General features: G+C 43.6%; 1 protein-coding gene across 7 annotated transcripts in view; it reads right to left on the bottom strand.

Moving 5' to 3' along the window:
- LOC121539513 (neuronal PAS domain-containing protein 3-like) overlaps positions 1-23824 on the bottom strand; it is a 316876-nt gene that overhangs the window by 245612 nt on the left and 47440 nt on the right. For 4 of the 7 annotated variants that reach the window (XM_045207543.1, XM_045207545.1, XM_045207544.1 and 1 more), the window contains one exon: positions 8926-9012. The exons of the other annotated variants lie outside the window; for them this stretch is intronic. In XM_045207543.1, coding sequence (XP_045063478.1) covers positions 8926-9012 — 87 coding nt within the window. The remainder of the gene's footprint in view (positions 1-8925; positions 9013-23824) is intronic. 7 annotated transcript variants of the gene reach the window in all.

The raw sequence follows: 23824 nt of genomic DNA, 5'->3' as shown, positions 1-23824 counted from the left end.
TTCTCTGGAGTGATGAATCACGCTTTACCATCTGGTAGTCTGACGGACTAATCTGGGTTTGGCGAATGCCAGGAGAATGCTACCTGCCCCAATGCATAGTGCCAACTGTAAAGTTTGGTGGAGGAGGAATAATGGTCTGGGCCTGTTTTTCATGGTTCGGTCTAGACCCCTTAGTTCCAGTGAAGGGAAATCTTAACGCTACAGCATACAATGACATTCTCGACGATTCTGTGCTTCCAACTTTGTGTCAACAGTTTTGGGAAGGCCCTTTCCTGTTTCAGCATGACAATGCCCCCATGCACAAAGTGAGATCCATCCAGAAATAGTTAGTTGAGATCGGTGTGGAAGAACTTGACTGGCCTGCAGAGAGCCCTCACCTCAACCCCATCGAACACCTTTGAGATGAATTGGAACGCCGACTGCGAGCCAGGCCTAATCGCCCAACATCAGTGCCCAACCTCACTAATGCTTTTGTGGCTGAATGGAAGCAAGTCCCCACAGCAATGTTCCAACATCTAGTGGAAAGCCTTCCCAGAAGAGTGGAGGCTGATATAGCAACAAAGGGGGGACCAACTCCATACTAATGCCCAAGATTTTGGAATGAGATGTTCGACAAGCAGGTCTCCACATAATTTTGTAGTGTATGACACACACACGCATGCACGGACATGCACACACACACACTCACTTTTCCCCCTTCACACCACACAGGACAGATCATACACTGCTTTATGCAGATGTTCTAGACTTCCTCCATAGTGACCACCATGGCACTCTACTCTTCACCAATCCAAGTCCTTGTTAGGCAAAGGTTGCTCTGGCATTTTGTTGAAGAGAGTGAACGCTGTATTACTGTAATATATTTCATCCAAGGGGCCTGGGCTGTTAACTGGGACTCTTAGTGGTACTTGACAGACCATCACAGAGTGTATAAACCCTGAAGAGTGGAGGAGTGGATGGGCTCTTAGATACTACTGTCACATTCAGGAATTGTTCAGATGAATAATACAGGAATGTGCAATTGTGTCGGAGAGAGAAAGGCTTTCATGGATATCAGCAGCACCAGAGGTGGAGGAATCACACATTGGTGGATGGGTTCCACTGAGAATATTCAATAAATCCCTTGCATGGTGACACCATTTTAAATGTTCAATGGCATTAAATTGGTGATGAAAGGATAATATCTTTGCATCCTCAATCCCAACAGTATTGGTAGAGCTGTCTGATGGCTGGCCTGTATACTTCCCTGTCTGTCCCTCCTCTGGTTCCTGAGCTGGTCTCCTCCCAGGCTCACAGCTAAGAGGCTGAATGATTAACCACAGTCTAGTGCTCCACATCAAACCTGCACAGTCTGCACACCACAATGCCCTGCACGGGAGAGACATAGGGCCACGCCATCTCTACACAACACTGTCATTCACTCACCTATGCGCCTATGCACTGACAAACACTCTCTGCTGGTTGCAGGACACAGCGCTGGGCTGAGGACAAAGGCAGAGGTAGTCGGAGATAGCATTCCTCTCCTTGGCTGTGACAACAGAAAACCACCGCTACTTAGTCAACAACAAAAGAGTCTCGGAAAGCAATGTCCCACAAGCCCTTTCAGTGGTCATCTCCTTTGGACGTTGTACCACATGTACAGACATGCATAGACACAGGGAGAGAAGGCAGCCATTGATACACCTAAAAACCCATCCATACGGTTGGTAAATACTGTATTGTACAAAGAAGACAATGGCATGGCGGCATCATTCCTCACATGCTCTTATCATAAGGATGTCAGTCAGTCACTGAGTGGGTGAAACAGCAGTCGTTGGTTAGAGTGATACCATTAACCAAAGTATCTCTATTCTCTTCCTAAATGGTTTAGCTCAACTGCGGTGAATGTCAAATATGGGTTTAGAGGTGCCACTTCCAGTATGTACAGAGACACTGTGACTGCTACTGCCAAAGGGTGTGTGTGTGTGAGAGTCACACAGTGTGTCTGAGAGGTAGTATGATCGACACCCCAGTGATCCATAGGTTGTGTGGGTTCTGTCTGTGGCGCTGTCTGAAACCCAGGCATCGGGAGTCAGAGAATCAGACGGTGTAAGTCCTGCCAATCTTTCCTGTTTGACTTGAATCTGCAAACAGAAATACTTGCGACGCCACTTCCAGACCTCTAGACTGTTCATTTGACATACTCTGTGATGAAAGACTACAGCATAGACTGCACTTATAGGGAACATGTCATGTCAATTGGTTTCCTGTTGTATAATGAAAGTCGATGCGATACAGATCAGGTAGTTGAATGCAGCACAACAACCAATACCAGGAAAAATACTAGGAAATATTCCGCTATTCGGTTCTCCTCTAAGGAATGGAAAGTCTGTTTTAACCTAGCAAATGAATCATATTTAAATACTTATACATGTTAAAGAGAGGAGATACAATCATTTTTGCTTAATGCGTAATTAACTCTTGGCTGAGAATAATTCATTCCTTTAAGTCAAATGAGGGATTGAAAAAGGACGGATGAAAAAGGAGAGATTTCTCCCTCTTCTGTGTTAAATGATGTATTGAGCAATGAGTGTCATTGTTGTAATTCACTGTTGTGACACCTGCGGTCACTCTGACCTTCAGCAGCCAATCAGGCTGTTTACTCAGCCTCAACCACACTCTCTTATTGGACTGGGGGAAATTATCACAACCATTATTCAAACGAGACAGCAGCACACAGCAGCAGCCACAGAGAGAGAGATGGAAAGAGAGAGATAGGAGAAAGAGAGAGATAGGAGAAAGAGAGAGATAGGAGAAAGAGACTTCAGTTCAGTCCTCCTCCTCCTTCAACACTGTCAAGGAGGAGGGAGAGAAAACTCAGAGGAGAGACTGTTGAAAAGAAAGCCCAACTTTTGAAAGTTAAAAACACAACATCCACCTCTGGCCTGCTAGCCCCCCTACCTCTACGGAAGCACAGTTCCCGCTCAGCCCAGTCAAAGCTATTCGCTGCTCTGGCACCCCAATGGTGGAACAAGCTCCCCCACGACGCCAGGACAGCGGAGTCACTGACCACCTTCCGGAGACACTTGAAACCCTACCTCTTTAAGGAATACCTGGAATAGTATAATAGTAATCCTTCTACCCCCCCTTTACTACCACTGTCTTTTCTCTAAACTAACACCTGACTTATTTCACCTGCTAGCACTGACTTGTTTAAAGAAATGTACTTATTGTGATCGAGATGTAGTTGTCCCTGATTGCACTGACTTTGCTCACAGCTGCTTGTTTGAAGAAGTGTACTTACTGTGATCAAGTTGTGGTTGTCCCACTGGCTATCCTAAGTTGAATGCACCAATTTGTAAGTCGCTCTGGATAAGAGCGTCTGCTAAATGACTTAAATGTTAAATGTTAAACATCTTAGACGTGACAAAAGCAGTACAGACGGCATAAACAAAACCCAGTTAAAAAATGTGTTGTTTGCCCTCTAGCTTTGTCTGCCTTGCTCTTGAAATAGCGACTTCAAATAATATTTAAGTAATATTCAAGTATAAAGTGTCTGATATGCAGATAGAACTATGCAGAATATACAGTAAATACATATTGAATTCCAGGGGACAATTCACGATAAATCTGTCTGAACCACAACTTGTGCTTTCACTATATGCACAGAGGAAAATGCATTACACACATACTTTGTATTTCCTAATGATTACTACGAGGAGGTACTTCAATCTGGTGAAAACACTGACTGAGAGAGAGAGAGAGAGAGAGAGAGAGAGAGAGAGAGAGAGAGAGAGAGAGAGAGAGAGAGAGAGAGAGATGTTGACCACAGCTGCAGCCCAGCTCAGTACAGTACACTACCTATCTCTATCTGTAGCAGTAGGAATAGTACTAGGTCTATTACCCTGGACCTGTGACTGGGTCCAGGTCAGGGGCAGCGATGTTCAATTAAGCCCTGAGCTATTTGTGTGTGTACAGTGGTACTTTCTCCTGCGATTCTCCATTATGTCTACAATATTCCCTGTCATATTTGATTTGCAGGGCGATGCAGCAAGGCTAGAGTGGTTCTGGGAGAGTGTCAGTCACGGCAGGAGGGAAGAAGGGAGGGAAGGAGGGAGGCAGGAAAGGAAGGAGGGGGGAAGAGATGGAAAATAAGATTTGGCCATTGACTACATCGGAGAACTGAGCTGCATCTTTGTCCTGTACCGCCTGTGTTCCTTTGGAAATGACTTCTAGAGGTGCCATTATAATTATTGTCTGTGTGCTACTGGAGCAAATCAAGGCTTCTCTGTCTGTAGCTCGTTAATAAAATCTGAAGAATAACAATTACAAGCCATTACTTGAGAAAAGCAGCAGAAAAGCAATTGTTACAGCTGGAATGCTGCCAAATAGCTTCCGCACCAATTAGAGCGCCATCTCATCGCCTCTCTTCCGCCTTTTCTTTTTGCAGGAAATATTTGAGGGCAAACAACCTCAACCATAATTTGCATGGAGTGTCATTTTGCTGCAACCGATTAGATAGAAAGGGCCAAGTTCCTGCCCTCATAAAATAAAACATCTGGAGATGCCTTAACATATATTACGTATGTATTTATGCATTACTCTATTTATGCATGTCAACCCAGAGTGAGGGGAAAGGGATGCTCAGGCAGCTCCATGCACCTGAAATATCCAGGACCAATCAGTCAGGACCATTCATATGCATGGCTCTATATGTTTTCTCTGCAAAGAGGACATGATGTTATCAAATTCTAGAATCAGCTTCCTTTGATGGCGAGCGTGTTTATTTGGGATGGAGGGCAGGAGGGGGGAGCGACATGTCTCGGAGACCGTGAATGACATGAACACTGGCGCTGGGGAGCTATGGGGGTCTTAAGCTCTCCCTAAGCAGGGGGGGGTGAGAAGGGGAGGGATTGGGAGGGAGGGAGCTGAGAGAGAGGGGGTGGGGAGAGAGAGAGAGAGAGAGAGAGAGAGAGAGAGAGAGAGAGAGAGAGAGAGAGAGAGAGAGAGAGAGAGAGAGAGAGCGAGAGAGAGAGAGAGAGAGAGAGAGAGTCAGGATGGGTGTGATGGAGGAAGGAAGGAAGGAAGGAAGGAAGGAAGGAAGGAAGGAAGGAAGGAAGGAAGGAAGGAAGGAAGGAAGGAAGGAAGGAAGGAAGGAAGGAAGGAAGGAAGGAAGGAAGGAAGGAAGGAAGGAAGGAAGGAAGGAGAGAAGGCTACTCAGTGCTCAGTGCCCAGCATGACTCCCAGTCACACAGATTAGACATTCCCTGTGAAACAGCTTCCTCCTCTCAGTCTCTCAGTCTCATCACCCGACGAACAGACAGCCTGCAGGTTCAGCAGCCAGTCACACAGTCATGCTCCTACAGACTCCCTGCTACCAGCAGGCTTCCTATGGCTGGCAGACTACAGCTGATGACCACTAGTAATAATACCCTGATGAAATACTGTAGGCTGTCTTCTCATCTGATCTCTTGAGGAGAATGTGATTGTATCTGAAGTGACCTTATATCTGACGGTGGATATAATAATCTGTTGACATAAGAGTTTTGCAGAGTGATATAAGCACATCAGCCTTCCTGCTTCCTGCTTCCTGCTTCCTGACTTTGACTAGCCTAAATGTTGAAAGTTGTAAGTGGGCTGAGATTTAGTGTTTACAACAAAATGTAAATAGTGATTTTAAATTATTTTAAATGTATTTCAACAATTATAAATGGATGTAGACTATTCTCACAGATAGATGAAAATAGGTTTTGTCAGGTATTAAAACATATTTTTTTTCACCTCTGATTAATATACAAATACAATTAGGCATTTGACAGTTAACCCTTTTCAGTAACACAATGCATACTGTAGCTACAGTTGTAAGATCTTAATTTGATCATCCTGTTGAAGGAGAACTTTCCTGCAATGCAATAAATGTAAAACGTAGTGTTATTGAGGTTTAAAATGGCTTCTGAAGTTTGTAATTTCCACTTTGAAATTTCAGACTTGTATCAAACCCTACAAAAATGTCCATTAACTACAATCCACATAATAATTCAAATGTCCTGTTGCTGCAGGATTCTTTTCCTGCTGTAGCAAACTAGCTCAAATTAAGATGCTACATCTGCAACTACAGCCCTGCTGACAACAAACCATTTACATTTTAACATGTAATTGCTGGTTTGTGATAATACTAGCTCAGCAGAATACAAGTAGCCTAAAGGTCCTAGAACAAGTCTCCTTGCTCATTTTGATGACAACCTTTTAATAAAACATGCCATCACATACAATTCATCTGAGACCTGCAATTTCCTCCTGCTTTGCATCGCTGGTAGCTACGGTTTCTAAAAATATAAAAATATTCCCCCATGCTGGAGCACCGTGCCGTAGTGTTAACTACAAGGTCTGCAATCTCACCTTAATTGTGGATTATACACAGAAAGAAACAGCATGAAGAGGATTTAGAGAGCGCAGGAGAGGAGAGAGTGAGTGTCAGGGCCCTGCAGGCAGCAGCAGAGATGTGGAAACAGTGAACAACTCTGGCGCAGACTGCTGCTTTCATCATCTGGGAATTGATTCTGTGGGTCCGTGTCACAACAAGCAGAGATCAAACCAGAACTTGACACAACAAACTTGTCACTACTTCTGGTGTATTAAGCTTACTAATGAACAATAAAATACCAATCAAATGATTTCTCATTTTTTCTCCCCCCTTGGGGAGATTACAGGAGGTACACATCCTCCCTGATAGAACAAACATCTGACAGAGTGGAAGAGAAAGAAGCCTAACAACCAGCCAGGTGCACTACAATGGAGGCTTGTCTTCCAGAAAACGTTATTATTATTATCCAGAGTCTGGAAACAGATCAGGAATGTCAGATCTTGACCAATGGCCAGCACAAAACAGTTTATCTACAACCAATTAACCTCTGGTGAAGTGCTGCCAGTGACACCATAACGGCTCCAGGTCTGGCATCAGCTAGCATCAGGGGCACCAGCCAGCCAGGCCAGCCAGCCATCTCCCTCAGACCCACTCATATTTGGGTGAAGAGTGAAGATACCCTATGGTTAGGGCCACATCATGGACTGACCAGGGAAAGCTGTGGGCCCTGGGCCTCTGCCATGCTGGACCTGGCTGACTAGCAAAACCTCCAAAACCTCCTAGCTCTATAGTAGCTCTGGTCCTGGTCCAGCCATGTGTTGAACAGAGAGGTGTACAGTACCACTGGTCAAGAAGTAATGTGTTGAAGAGAGAAGTGGAGAGAGAGAGAGAGAGAGAGAGAGAGAGAGAGAGAGAGAGAGAGAGAGAGAGAGAGAGAGAGAGAGAGAGAGAGAGAGAGAGAGAGAGAGAGAGAGAGAGAGGGAGAGGTGGGCAGGCTGCTGTTGGACAGTGAGTGGCCAGCCCAGTGTTTCAGTGTTACTGTGTTGACATAGTGATGAGGCTTTCTGCCAAACACCTGCAAGCAAGACCAGGCAGGGAAGAGGGGAGGAAAGAAGAGGACTCCCTTCTCTCTCTCTCCCCCTCTCTCTCGCTCTCCTTCTCCTCCATTCCTCATATGATGACAACTCTTATTGGACAGAGAAAAATATCCCCCTGCCTCCCTCTCCCAATCCCACACATGTTCCATAAACAAAGATAAAAGAGTACATATAATTAAGCCCTGCCTAGCAATTCGTCTTGAAAGCAGAAAAACTTTGGGTGAGCAGCATTTTGCAGTCACGGTCAGTTAGAGCTCTCTCTGCGGACAACACAGCACAGCTCTGCTCTGGCTCTCTCTTTATAAGGACTAATCTGAATGGCTGGCAAGAGAGGGGGAGTGCCAGAGGCATGATGAATCTGCTCTGATGGATGAAGGGAACGGAGAGAGAGATGGGGGGGAAGGGGGGTTGAGAGGTAGAGAGAGAGCAGAGAGAGAAAGAGAGAGGGAGTGAGAGAGAGAGAGAAAAATAGAGATAGCAGAGAGAGAGAGAGAGAGAGAGGGGTAGAGAAAGAGAGAGAAAGAGAGAGGGGGTTAAGAGGCAGAGATAGCGCAGAGAGAGAACAGAGAAAGAGAGAGGGGGGGGGGGGTGAGAGGTAGAGCAGAGAGAGAAAGATGGAGAGAGAGCAGAGAGAGGTAGAGAGAAAGACATAGAGAAATACAGACAGAGAGAGAGAGAGAGAGAGAGAGAGAGTACATCCTGCTTTATCCCTATACTCTCAGTGGGGGACTCAATTCTCGCCACAGTCCCACTGCTAGCAGACAGGCATCAGCACCAGCTATCAGCTTATTTACATGCCCTGTTATCTGGAGCCCAGCATCACACCTACCTCTGACTGACTATAGTAAGTTAATATTTTCCCGCCTAACTTACAGCGGGGTGATAGAACAACTTGTCTTTTCTATTACAGCTTCCAGAGGTTTACATTTAAATCTCAAACCAGGATCGGTGTCACTGGCTGAGCTGCCCTCTCTATTACCAGAGGAGTGTAACATCTGAATCGGATTTCGCACGGCTGATGAAACCGCTTGCAGGGGGAGAGTGAGAAATCGGACAAAGTGCAACATGACTACAAGCCCCTCATTCATCAGCTAACGTCTCTCTCTCTCTCTCTCTCTCTCTCTCTCTCTCTCTCTCTCTCTCTCTCTCTCTCTCTCTCTCTCTCTCTCTCTCTCTCTCTCTCTCTCTCTCTCTCTCTCTCTCTCTCTCTCTCTCTCTCTCTCTCTCTCTCTCTCTCTCTCTCTCTCTCTCTCTCTCTCTCTCTCTCTCTCTCTCTCTCTCTCTCTCTCTCTCTGTCTGTAAAGAGGTTTAGTCTTGCTCCGTTTATTGACTTGGTTTCGTAAGCAGCACTATGCCAGGCTAACAACTATGAAAGGACATGAAAATCTACGCAGGCACTCAAAATGACCTTGGTGATATAAATAAACAATGTTTTAAACCACTTAATGTCCTAAATGAATGGGTTAAATAAGACTTCCAACTTACTGGGGGAATTTGGACATGAATTGGGCATCAACTATGGCATCCTCCTCTGATCCCTCCATGCAGAAAGGGTGTAGGGTTTTAATTTCCCTACAAAGATAGATACAGTAGGGCTGGTCAGTTTAAAACATTCAGTTAATAAGCAGGTGGATAAATAGCATGTGTAGACTGTAAAGTACAAATTACTTCCAATGAAGGATCTGTAAATATAATGTACATGTTAATAATAACTACTTAATACATATGAATTGAAAAATAAGTTAACATTGATAGGAGTATTCAGTGTATTGCTGTCCTTAAACCTAAAGGCAGCCAGCCTGTGAGACATCTCCAACTGCTCAATAATATCACACATTATAGCCCAAGTACAGTAAAAACTGTCTGTTGGTTCATATTTATAGCTGGAATAAAGTATAGTATGTCAGTTGAGTTCCTCTCTGGACAACTCAAGGTTTGTCTCTCTCTCTCTCTACCTCTCCTGAAGACATCCTGAGGGGAGGAAGACAAGACAGAACCCTGAGGTGTCAGTAAAAGAAGTGTGTGTGTGTGTGTGTGCAACCTACAGTATACATTTACATTGCCTTTCAGAATAATCAACTATATCAACTATATCAACTGCCATCCTATTCTGTATGTATTTCTACACGTCTTAAAGTTGACCCCCCACCACCCACCTCGTCCCTCTCCTCCTGCTGCTTCCTCTGACTGAGCTATTTAACCTCTTTACAAAGCATCCAATGCTTTCCTTTACATTTTTTCAAAAAAATATATAAAAAACAAAATCCGTTCTTTAATTTGTGGAATATTTTTTAATGCGTTTTTAAATAAAGTCAAACTTAATATTCAACCAGACAGCTTATCAATGTTTCTTTGCAAAGCAGGCCATAAATATTAATGAGTCCTCCGCTCAGACCTGAAAGGGCCGGCTGTGCATCGTCTTTCTCCGCTAAGAAAGGGGGTTTATCACAAATAAAAAACCCTGGGTAATTTTTCACAGAAATAATTGCCCTGCATGTGGTAAATGGTGTTATTTTCTGGTATTTAAAACTTTGGCAGGGTTCTGTGTGTAATGATTTTCTGTCTGAGGCTAATGCTGGCAACCAGACCGGGAAAGGGAAAGTAGAGTGGACTGGGCTGGGCTACCTCCGCACGTGTCAGAGGGGTAACCACAAAACCAACTGAAAGGTTTTAAAATAGAAAAACACTGTGAGCCGTTATCCACCACTTCTCTCTTACCATGGCTGGGGCCTGGGCTGGGCTGGCCACTATGTTCCTGTAAAGTGAAAGTCAAAGAGCAGCTATGTTTGTGGTAAGGAAAACATGGCCCTCGACATCACTAGCTGTAAGAGTCATGGGGTTTCTGAACTCCATGTCAAATTAGTAAAGACGTCAAACACGGCAGGGTCTCCTGTTCAGAGGAGCACTTCGGGGGGGTATGAGTTCAGCAAGCCGCCGTTCAGCTGTTTAAATCACAACACAGCAGCAAGCCTCTCTTCAGAAGGCAATTCTGAACTAAGATCGTACTGCCTGCTATATGTTTACAGCCATCCAATGGCTGTCTGTGGCTGAGTTACTGAATATACAGTACTGTACGTAGTGACTGTAAAACTATGCCCACATATTTTCCAATAGTCCTGTATTTTGACTGAACTTCTCAGCTCTATACTGTGAGGTGTTCCAGGTCTGGGGAGGAGCAGACCAAAGAGGAATGTTTTCCTGGAGGATCACAAACTCCTCAGTATACAGTAGATACTGCATCTACCGTTAGGGACCAGGCATCCCAGTAAAGTGTTAGACTTCGTCCCAAATGGCACCCTATTCCCTTTATACAGTAGTGCACTACTTTTTACCCAAGCTCTTTGGCCCTGACCAAAAAAAAGTTAACTATAAAGGAAATAGGGTGCCATTTGGAACGATACCTTAGACCAGGGATGGGCAACTGGCGACCCCGCCCCCCCCTTTTTGTAGTCCCACGGATTAATTTCTGGTTTAGGGCCCCCAAAAGGCTAGGGCTGGCTCGGACTGCATGTGTGGGTATGGATGCAGGTACGCAGACCCACGAGCAACTGCGGCTGCTCATGATCAGTTCTGTTTTTCATGGCCCCCACCCCAATCAAAGTTGCCCATCCCTGCCTTAGATTAAGCCTTTTCAGGAACATTGGGAGCTATTAGCTCTTTGCCCAGGTAGTCTCAGTTAGAGAGAGAGACGGATGGAAAGTCCAAACGTATAAGAGCATTAGTCAACACTGCTGTTCCTGTTAGAACGGTGGGACGGGAGCAACACACAGTTCTAACTGCATGATCTGGACTCACTTGGCTGAGAGTTACAAGAGACGCACACAGACACACACACACACACACATACACACACACACACCTACACACACACACATACACACACACACAAAAGTGCAAAAGCAATGACCTTGACTGAATGGCGTACTAAATACTGACTGAAATAATAACAGGGAAGAACAGCAGAGGAAATACCTAAGAGAAGCGAGAGGAGAGACGAGTGACAAGTCAATCATGTTTAATGATGCCAAGGCAACACAGAGAGGCCCAAGCCAAATAATGGTGAAAGAAGGGAATCAAAGTATTGCTCTAATCGCAATTAGTGTGAGTGTGACCATTTTGACTTTCTCCATCCCTAACTACACTATTCTGTTCAGTCTGTTGCCAATTTGTCCTTGATTTCAGATGGGGATCAGGAGTTGTGTGCAGTGCGGATGCTGCGTTGAGCACCACGTCCAGACAAAGGCTACGTCCCAAATGGAACCTTATTCCTTTTGTAGTGCACTACTTTTGGACCCTGGGCAAAAGTAGTGCACTAAATAGGGAGCCATTTGGGACACAGCCAAAGAATCAACTGATGGGCACCAAAATGTCAAAATCAGATGATTACAACGTGTCGCTCCCAGAAGGCCTCTCAGCCAAACCTTTATAGCGCCTCCTGACCCCTCTGATTTTCATTAGAGATATCCATTTTGAAATAAAAAGTGGAGGTAGGGTACACAGACTGCTCTGTCTGTGCGTGTTCAATTTCCTGTTGGTTTGGAGGATTCTAGGGGAAAACAAGAAAGGGAATAGGGTGCCATTTAGGACGCACCCTCTGTCTGTGCAGCACAGCAGAACCCTAATATTGCCCAAGATGGAATATGACACCAGGCTAGGGTAAAGATTACCCTTCAACCACTGTATAAGAAAATAATATTTTCAAAGTAACACAATTATTGTTTTGAGTCCCTTATAAAGAGGTAAAGAGGAATATACTACAGAAACAACTTCTGGATTCTTTCGATATGGTTGAAGGGTAGGAAAAATTGAGAAGGTGATAAGATGGTGTCCTTTCCAAAATTAGTTTATGTTCTGATGTAAATCTTCTCCTTCAACCATAAATCAAGGGTATTAAACATGACTGTATGCAGTTGGAGTTTTCCATTAGTGTATACTTGCAGCAGGGCACTTTAACTCCTATGTTTCCAGATGTGCTTCTCAAATTGCACCCTATTTCCTATATAGTGCCCTATTTTTGACCAGGGCCCATATGGCTATTTGGGACGCACTACATTGGTAATAGGTTCCCATTTGGAGGGCAGGCATGATTTCAGATTTTCCAGACCTGGTTGGAGGCATTTATTTGCCCAATAAACCTGCTTATGAAATATATCTGAATGACCAATTCTGCACCAAAGCTGCAATTCGTCTACAAACTAAGTTTACTTTTACTGTACTAGGAGTTTTTATACACTGTATAAGCAACTATAATGCAAAAATTCTGAAAACATGCTCTGCAGACCGCAATGTGACATGCATTGGGATAAAAGCTAACTACAATATGGCAATTCACAACATGTTACAGTAAGTACTTCAACTGTAACATAAGACTTGGTGTCATTGGCTATCAATATATAAATATCTGAGTATGACAACGTTGTGACCATGTTCAATATTCAACAACTCCAGAGCCCTCTGGGCGCTCTGAGGCCTCCTCCCTTAATCATGCTGTTTTCATTTCCACTCCAGCCTGAAACAACTAAGAGAGTTAAACCTCCAGGAGTTTCAGAGAAACCACTCATTACCACATCCAAATTGTTTTTTGGGCATGAAACAGACAGTATGTATGTCTCTCTGTGGCTGAGACGAGGAACTGAGCAGCAGCAGTAAAAATTGAAATGTGCTGTTATGTATAGTGCCTTCAGAATGTATTCATACCCCTTGACTTATTCCACATTTTGTGTTACAGCCTGAATTCAAAGTCGATTAAATAAATGTGTTTTCTGACTCATCTACTACACACAATACCCCATAATGAAAAACTGAAAACATGTTTTTAGAAATGTTTGCCAAATTATTGAAAATGAAATACATAAATATCGAATTTACATAAGTATTCACACCCCTGAGTCAATACATGTTAGAATCACCTTTGGCAGCAATTACAGTCTTTCTGGGTAAGTCTCTAAGAGCTTTGCACACCTGGATTGTACAATATTTGCACATTATTCTTAAAAAAATTCTTCAAGCTCTGTCAAGTTGGTTGTTGAGCATTGCTAGACAGCCATTTTCAAGTCTTGCCATAGATTTTCAAGAAGATTAAAGTCAAAACTGTAACTCGGCCACTCAGGAACATTCAATGTCATCTTGGTGAGCAAGATATTTGGCCTTGTGTTTTAGGTTATTGTCCTGTGTCTGGTGGAAAGCAGACTGAATCAGGTTTTCCTCTAGGATTTTGCCTGTGCTTAGCTCCCATTCTGTTTATTTTTTTATCCTGAAAAACTCCCTAGTCCTTAATGATTACAAGCATACCCATAACATGATGCAGCCATCACTATGCTTGAAAATATGGTGAGTGGTACTCAGTAATGTGTTGTATTGGATTAGCCCCAAACATAACACTTTGTACTTAGGACAAAAAGTTAATTGCTATGCCAAATGTTTTGCAGTATTACTTTAGCACCTTGCGCAAACAGGATGCATGTTTTGGAATATTTGTATTATGTACAGGCTTCCTTCTTTTCACTCTGTCAATTAGGTTAGTATTGTGGAGTAACTACAATGTTGTTGATCCATCCTCAGTTATCTCCTATCACAGCCATTAAACTCTGTAACTGTTTTAAAGTTACCATTGGCCTCATGGTGAAATCCCTGAGCGGTTTCCTTCCACTCCGGCAACTGAGTTAGGAAGGACGCCTGTATCTTTGCAGTGACTGGGTGTATTGCTACACCATCCAAAGTGTAATTAATAACTTAATCATGCTTAAAGGGATATTCATTTTTTTTTACCTATCTACCAATAGGGGCCCTTCTTTGCGAGGCATTGGAAAACCTCCCTGGTATTTGTGGTTGAATCTGTGTTTGAAATTCACTGCTTGACTGACGGACCTTACAGATACAGAGAGGGAAAAAAGTATTTGATCCCCTGCTGATTTTGTGCGTTTGCCCACTGACAAAGAAATGATCAGTCTATAACAAAAAAATCCAGAAAAACGCATGTCAAAAATGTTATAAATTGATTTATAAATAAGTATTTGACCCCTCTGCAAAACATGACTTAGTACTTGGTGGCAAAACCCTTGTTGGCAATCACAGAGGTCAGACGTTTCTTGTAGTTGGCCACCAGGTTTGCACACATCTCAGGAGGGATTTTGTTCCACTCCTCTTTGCAGATCTTCTCCAAGTCATTAAGGTTTCGAGGCTGACGTTTGGCAACTCGAACCTTCAGCTCCCTCCACAGATTTTCTATGGGATTAAGGTCTGGAGACTGGCTAGGCCACTCCAGGACCTTAATGTGCTTCTTCTTGAGCCGCTCCTTTGTTGCCTTGTCCATGTGTTTTGGGTCATTGTCATGCTGGAATACCCATCCACGACCCATTTTCAATGCCCTGGCTGAGGGAAGGAGGTTCTCACCCCAGAATTGACAGTACATGGCCCCGTCCATCGTCCCCCTAACTGTAAGTCGCTCTGGATAAGAGCGTCTGCTAAATGACTAAAATGTCAAATGTAATGCGGTGAAGTTGTCCTGTCCCCTTAGCAGAAAAACACCCCCAAAGCATAATGTTTCCACCTCCATGTTTGACGGTGGGGATGGTGTTCTTGGGGTCATAGGCAGCATTCCTCCTCCTCCAAACACGGCGAGTTGAGTTGATGCCAAAGAGCTCCATTTTGGTCTTATCTGACCACCACACTTTCACCCAGTTCTCCTCTGAATCACTCAGATGTTCATTGGCAAACTTCAGACGGCCCTGTATATGTGCTTTCTTGAGCAGGGGGACCTTGCGGGCGCTGCAGGATTTCAGTCCTTCACGGCGTAGTGTGTTACCAATTGTTTTCTTGGTGACTATGGTCCCAGCTGCCTTGAGATCATTGACAAGATCCTCCCGTGTAGTTCTGGGATGATTCCTCACCGTTCTCATGATCATTGCAACTCCACGAGGTGAGATCTTGCATGGAGCCCCAGGCCGAGGGAGATTGACAGGTCTTTTGTGTTTCTTCCATTTGCGAATAATCGCACCAACTGTTGTCACCTTCTCACCAAGCTGCTTGGCGATGGTCTTGTAGTCCATTCCAGCATTGTGTAGGTCTACAATCTTGTCCCTGACATCCTTGGAGAGCTCTTTGGTCCTGGCCATGGTGGAGAGTTTGGAATCTGATTGATTGATTGCTTCTGTGGACAGGTGTCTTTTATACAGGTAACAAACTGACATTAGGAGCACTCCCTTTAAGAGTGTACTCCTAATCTCAGCTCGTTACCTGTATAAAAGACACCTGGGAGCCAGAAATCTTTCTGATTGAGAGGGGGTCAAATAAAATACTTATTTCCCTCATTAAAATGCAAATCAATTATAACATTTTTGACATGCGTTTTTCTGGATTTTTTTGTTGTTATTCTGTCTCTCACTGTTCAAATAAACCTACCATTAAAATTATAGACTGATCATTTCTTTGTCAGTGGGCAAACGTACAAAATCAGCAGGGGATCAAATACTTTTTTCCCTCACTGTAATTGTATGTGTGGGGTACAGAGATGAGGTAGTCATTAAAAAATCATGTTAAACACTATTATTGCACACATAGTGAGTCCATGCAATTTATTATGTGACTTGTTAAGCAAAGTTTTATTCCTGAAGTTATTTAGGCTTGCCATAACAAAGGGGTTGAATACTTATTGACTCAAGACATTTTAGCTTTTCATTTTTAATTCATTTGTAAAATTTTCTAAAAACATCATTACACTTTGACATTATGGGGTATTGTGTGTAGGGCAGTCACACAAAATCTCAATTTAATCTATTTTTAATTCAGGCTGTAACACAACAAAATGTGGAAAAAGTCAAGGGGTGTGAATACTTTCTGAAGGCACTGTACATTCTAATTAGCTGCAAAGCAATAGATTCATTGCTAGCATGTTAAATCTGCTACATGACAATATAATTTGACTCCTTAAAAGGATTATGCAAATTACCGCTCATTACTGCTCGACAAGACGGAGAAAGAAGACAGATCATTTATGCACAACGCACCTTTCAGGAGATATCTAGAGGGGCTAATCACCTGAGCCATGGAGTTTTATGTTTTATAGCTATACCTGGGATGGGTTATAGCTTGTTTACATTGTCTCTACATGTCCTCAAGCATTAAACTATAATTTCTTAATTTCCAGAAACAAAATTTAATTTAATATTAGAATTTTCCCACCACTACGTCTTGATGTGAAATCCAAGAAGGTCACATTTACACAGTACAGTTCATTTTAATGTTTTGTTTTTTTAAACATATTTAGCATAAACAGCATAAACAGAATTGTTTCATTTTCAGCTGAAATCTCTTTTTAGAAACGGTTACTATGCAGAGAGAAAAGAGCTTGAAATGTTTAGGGGGCTGGAAACTCTTTCCTTTGAGGAGAGTGAGTTATTCGAGTCTTTGTGAGAAGTCTGGATACTAGAGTCTAAATTGGGCTTCTATGATTCTGTTGTTAGCTGTTTGATACTGCTATTGCACTCTGGGCCAGAGTCTAAATGCATTACCGGTCGCTGTATTTGTTTGTTCCTGTTCGCTGTGTGTTGCTTTACCCCTTATTTTTAACATACTCATCAAGATTTATATAATTTGTTACAAGTAAGTAAAATCTACACTAAGAAAAGGGGAAGTTATGGTTGGAAGCAGAGTAGTAAATTGTAAAATTTTTGCAGGTAATCTAAATGCAAACTAGAAGCAACTTATCATGAGAATGGATTTCTCCACCATCTGGTCAAATAACAGGGGATTTGTCTAGTGGCAAGCAAAGAATAGAATGATGGGAGAAAGATTAGCAGGCAAGTCCTACAGTTGGCTAAAATGTCTTTTGTGCAAACAAGAACAGATGACGCCTTAACAATTACACCTGTCAAAAACTCCAGAAAGCAATCCATCTCTAGGCAGCTCAGCTGAAAAGCATGGCTGGGCTACTTTATAGCAAAACACTATTTTTAAACAATTGCCAGCACAACATTTTGATCCATGACAAGCTTTGGAAGTCACATTTCACTTTCATGTGTAACCAGAACCAACTTGGGCCCCTGCTATTCGGTGATAAGTACAACAAATGCAGAATGTCTAAAAGTGGAGAGGAGGAGGGAGATAGGAGGCACTGCTCTGTGTGTGTGTCTGTGCATGCGTATGCGTGCAGTATGTGTGCGTGCACGCAGTGTGTGTATGTGTGTGTATTTATCGCGGCTTGTTGCGACAGGGTGACAAAGCACGTAGTTTACTGGCTTTGGATGTGTTTTGAGTAGAATCGAAGCCAAGCTGCTTCTGCTGCTCCTCTCTGTGTGTGTGTGTGTGTCGCCAACGGCCTCTTGGCCTATGAAAGCTCTCCTTTATGCACCAGTTCAATCCCTGCTCAGAACTATCAAAGAGGGATTGTTAACTATTTATCTTGTCCATCTCTCTAGAAATAAAACTTAAAACCCAATGTTCAATTGGCAAATGCAAAACAGAAAGAAAAAGTGAGAATTCAATTGAATTCACTGTTATTCTACCCAGCCGACACAACATCTTGTTGTTCTTGAGGTTTGGGATTGGATTCATGGTACTTCCGCCATAACAGAACAGTGGTTGGGACCTTTACACGTGGATTGTGACCACAGCCCTAATCATGGCGGATTTGATGTATTCCATTCTCGTTGCGGTAGTTTATACTGAACACAATATATCTCAATGTATAACACAAAATAAATACAAATTATACACTGCATGAAGTATACTGGCACTAAATGGTTAAAAATGAGTCACTAAATGGTTAAAAAGGAGTCACTAAATGGTTGAAAAAGAGTCAGTCACCTAATTTGCAGTTAACTGTAACCCATGTGCAGAACTCATCAGGGATAGTTCATACATGTGAGTGGATGTAGTCAGGACAGGAGTCATGAAAAACCACCAGGAGGATAGAGCTCCTCAAGTTGAATTTGGACAGGTGCCAACCTCCCCAAGCCAACCTGCATGAGATCCCATTATGACAAGCAGGAAGGAAATCTGATCTGCGTCCCAAATGAAACCCTATTCCCTTTATAATGCACTACTTTTGACCAGGGGTAATCAATCAACATAAAGGTATTCATAGCACAGATCCGTATCAACACAAAACCGATTTTGCACTGCATGACAAAATCCCATGACACATAGTGAGAAAAGTGAAAAAGGCATCACTGTTGCAAAAACAATTCAACAGATGATTTTTCTTGCCCTTTTTTCCCTCATGCACCAACATGGTTAACTAAAGTGTGTAGCTGTGTTCTATGCTCCGGACCAGTACAGCCAAACACTATATCAACACAAAGACATTTGGTTACAGAAACCCACTCACATGATGAGAATACCTTTATATGTTTATATGGTCCAGACAGAGAACAATATGGGATGAAGTCTAGAGAACCCTGTGATGTAGTGAGAGGAGAGAAGAGAAATGCTATTGACCCATAGCCCATCTGGGCCAAGCAAAGCCATTTAGTAAGCTCATTCCTAGAGAGACGGAGAGCGAGAATACAACATTCCAACAGCACCTGTTCTCAGAGCTCCAATTAATGTAATATAATGTAACTGTGAACACACACACACAGGCCTCTTCTGGCCCCAGTGACTGTATACAGCAGGGAACACCAAGACTCAATCTAGACCTTTATATACAAAAATAATAAGACGTTTCAGGGGCACAATGTGACCCGATACAAAAGTCCTTGAGAATTTACCAACTGGTTTGCCTGGCTACCCAAACTCCTTGCTCCGGCCAAAGCGCTACACCATGCCCACGGACGTTAGTTTCTTCTCCGCAACGAGTCTGGATCTGAGTACTTCCCTGACGATTTCTAGAACGCAAACACATTCTAACCGTTCTGATTGGTCCAGAAACCGATGGGTTGGGCCAGAGCCAGAACACACGTGGGTAAAGCGGCATTGGCGTCGACTCCCGAGTGGCACAGTGGTCTAAGGCACTGCATCGCAGTGCTAGCTGTGCCACTAGAGATCCTGGTTCGAGTCCAGGCTCTGTCGCAGCCGGCCGCGACCGGGAGACCCATGGGCGGCGCACAATTGGTCCAGCGTCGTCCAAGGTAGGGGAGGGTTTTGCCGGCAGGGATGTGGGTTTGTTTCCCACGGGGGGGCAGTATGAAAAAAGAAAAAAATTTGAAAACAACATGTATGCACTCACTACTACTGTAAGTCGCTCTGGATAAGAGCGTCTGCTAAATGACTAAAATGTAAATGTAATACTCTGATTGGTTAGAGATGATCCAATCGCTGACGACTTTGTTTTGTACAACACCCCTCATTTTGACGTCACCACAAATGTCTTCAATGGTGGCAGTCTTAGACTTAGAAACGGAAGAATTCAGTTTGAGTCGTCAGGCAACCAACTGGTGACTGTCTGTGAGCTCCATTAAAACTACAAGTTTGATATGTTACAGCCCATTTGGTGAGAGCGAGAGAGAGAGAGAGAGAGAGAGAGAGAGAGAGAGAGAGAGAGAGAGAGAGAGAGAGAGAGAGAGAGAGAGAGAGAGAGAGAGAGAGAGAGAGAGAGAGAGAGAGAGAGAGAGAGAGAGAGAGAGAGAGAGAGAGAGAGAGAGAGAGAGAGAGAGAGAGAGAGAGGCGCCAGCTATAAACCTGTCACCAGTTCATATTTAAAATAGCCCAGCGAGGCTCCCAGCTCCCAGAGAGGAAGAGAGCACGGTAGAACCTTTACCTTCACCATGATCAATAATAAAAGGCATTTGTCCTTTCACGTGATATATAATTATAACGCAGGGCCAAGGTTATCCATCCGCATATTTTAAAGAGGAGCTACCGACAGCTACTCCACACAAGCAGCACAGTCCACACCCGCCAAGCCTACTTCCAACCCCTCGTCTCAGGGTTGCTTGTTTTCTGCAGGCCAAAGCTGTTCAAACCAATTGCAGTTCGGTGTGAAAGCAGCAATCGGGGTCAGCGAGTAGGTCAGGAGGAAAGATATAGTGTATCGATTTCACGCGGTGAGCACAGAGCGCGGAAGAGAGTGGAGCAGGGGCAGACGCGGCGGGCTAGAGCGCGGCAGGATGGAGGGTGGAGGGGGCGCAGGCAGAGTCATGCCTCATTCCAATCAGAGAGGAGGGTTCAAAGGGCGAGTGTTTTTCGGGCCAATTCATGATGAATTGGGCCTGATGAGTTCTAGTGTGACTGTGCCTCTGCTAGGCCCTGTATGAGGAGCCAGGAGGACCTAGTGTATTCTACAAGCAGAGAGGATGCTGGGAGATTACAGCACACATAAACATGTCAAGCATTGCCGCGGCGTTATGATGAAAACACAACTCCACACACACAGGCAGGTACACGCACACACAGACTCCCTCGCCATCGACAACACACCACCACCAACCTGACACAACAAAACACCTAGTTATTCAGCTTGCTGGTCCACTAAACCAGTAAACCAGTTGTCTGATAGGCTATGGTACAGGCCTGAGGAGTGGGCTATACGTTTTAGCCTGCTGGCTCGCTGTTCTGTTTCTGCATCATATCACGCTCAATAAACACATCTTAGGCCCAGATAACATAACAGGACTGAGAGAGAGAGAGTGATTAATCAAAGAGGCTTTAAACAACACTCCACTTTGGTAAATCATATGGATCTGGATGTCTCTAACACCAGCCACCACAACCCGCAGCAAGCCCCTCTAAATCTCCATCGCCTATTAACACATCACCCCGCACCTCTCTGATTCAAATGCGAAAGACACATTTCGGTTGAATGCATTGAGTTGTGCAACTGACTAGGTATCCCATTTCCCTTTCCCTCTCCTCTCCCTGGCCGCCAAGCTATAACTGACCCATTATTGATAATAATACAAAGTGTCTGCCTACCCACACACTAGACGGGGACTCTATTTCCCATGCCTCTTAAATGCCCGGGCTAAAAGCAATGAGGGGAAGGCTTGATTTTTTATCGTATTATGAAATATTCGCAGTGGAGAATCGCAGTGGGGCCTGCTGAATTCACGACTCTGTTTCTCACATGACGGATGACAACACCAGGGCACAGAGGACTCCCCCCTGCATGTCAGCAGCTTCACTGTATTGTTATGACCGCTTTACAAGTCATGCAATTACTAGTCATGCAATATGCACTGAGGACGGGCGGCAGGAACGACGGAGACGCAAAGCAAGGCAAACCCTTGACAGATTGAGAAGCCATTTGCTGGATGTGACTGCTGCTCAGTGCTCACACCGTCTGTTTCCCAAATGGCACTCTATTCCCTATATAGTGCACTACTTTTGACCAGGCCAGGGCCCCTCTACAGGAACAGGCAAGAGAGGAAATAGGCTGGGAGTGTGAATTTGATCATTAATAATCCTACAGTAGTGTAGTGTAGTACTCAGATGCTGTAAAAGGTGATTCAAATCATATTTCATAGATGAAGTAATAAAGGTGTTCATTTATGGAATTAACGTAATGTGAAGAACTGACTTTGTGAATAGATTGGAGGTATTCATAGCACTACTAGCTTTAAGATGGCTTTCTCTACTCAAACAAGTATACAGATGCCGTATCTTAATTTGAGCCAGTTTGCTACAGCAGGAAATAATCCTGCAGCAACAGGATGTGTGAATTGTTATATGGATTATAATTAATTCAAATGTTTTGTAGGGGTTGATAAATCTTTTGTTAGGGCAAATCAAGTCTGACATTTTAAAGTGGTAATTACAAACTTTAGAAGCCTTTTAAAACTTTGAATACACTACAAGTTTGGATTCCCTGCTGTGGAGGAAAATTCTCAGCAACAAAAGAGTGATCAAATTAAGATCCTACATCTGTACCTACGGTATGGCCTTTTTGTCCCTCCTAATAACATCATTTTGCAACTGTTTTCAACTTGGTATTTTGCTACTATTGTAAGAGAAGATATATGGTGTTATTCATGGCTCTCACACATTTTTACGAGATGATGACTTATCCATGAATCATTTCTGTATTACTTGCCACACTTAACGCTTTTTATATAGGACCACAAACTTAAGGTACATAGATGGCCAGGCAGGGTGTGAAATAAATGTGACAGAGAGAGAGAGAGGGAGAGAGAGAGGCCAAAGGAGGAGCGGTGGAGAAGGCCAACACACTTGGCAGAGAGGAGGAGTGGGCATCAGTCCAAAAACGGATAAGAGAACAACCTTCCAGTAACAACAAAAAGAATGAAATGAATGAGAAACGCTCTGGCCAACGGATCCCAACCAAGCACACTTGAAAAGAGAAAATAATTCAATACTGGACTGTTCTAGTGGAGAAAGCAACTCTAACAAAGGACTATTTTCTAAATAAAAAATCACAGGGAATAGAGCTGACAACACAAGAAAGAAACACACCACCAGCACCAATGCCCAGAGTAAAATCAATACAAAGTTAAGGTATTACATCGTAGACACATCCGTGGCTGTTTTTCAGCCCACAAAAAACTTTTCCCAAGGGTGACTACCTACACTTGATTGCAGCAGGATATGATCGAATCTTAGCATTTAATCATAATGCACGCTCTATATTATAATATTTCAATATTGTTCCGATACAGTACTGCTGAATGGTCATCAAACAGACAGAGAGGAAGGTTGTGTAATACTTAAGAAGAAGGAAGATCATTATTTCTTCTCTCATGAAAAGCAGGCCCAAATCCTGGAGCTTCACTAAAAAAGGCTTGGTAATCCCCTCTTAAATCCCACAGGAAGGGATGAATAGGATGTAGCACTCTGCTAGCCAATCAGATGGCAGGTTGGCACCCGCATCATATCCTCCTGTTGCTACAGTGTCTGATCAGTAGAAGAAGAATGTATAAAATAGTCAGTGGACCTGTAGATTAGCTTAACTCATATGGAAATATATGTGACATTACCGTAAGTGGCAAGCATTCCAATGCTGGGAAAATGATGAAGCAAGTGCTTGAAATACTGGCATGTCAATAATGGAAACTACAAAATGATCTAACTACTGTATGTGAGCTGGTGACATTTTGCCCTTCAGCAGTCTATGAATGTGCTGTTATTAACCTCCTGCCCAGTTTCTGTCAGAACTGTTTTGTGGCTCGCTGTAGACATGCCTGTGTGTGTGTGTGTGTGTGTATTCCCAGTCCCGCGGCCCAGATACACTCTACTCAGTTAGCCATTATGGAGTCTTGCTTTGGAAAATGAATGCATGCCACTCAGGTAGTCTATATCCAGCCAGCCCTGGGGGAACAGGGTGCGGGGGGAGAGATATGTGGGAAGCAGGGAGAGAGTGTGGGGGGAGAGAGAGAGACACTGATTTGACACTGGACATGCTCCATCTCACCAGGACTTAATGGAGCTGGACATCCCAGTTTTTATCCGAGGGGTACACATCCCTCTGTGTGTGTGCATGCGTGCCTGTGTG

The sequence above is a fragment of the Coregonus clupeaformis genome, chromosome 25 (genome assembly GCF_020615455.1).
Source record: "Coregonus clupeaformis isolate EN_2021a chromosome 25, ASM2061545v1, whole genome shotgun sequence".
NCBI classification, from domain to species: Eukaryota; Metazoa; Chordata; class Actinopteri; order Salmoniformes; family Salmonidae; genus Coregonus; species Coregonus clupeaformis.
This window is presented reverse-complemented; position numbering and strand designations above follow the sequence as displayed.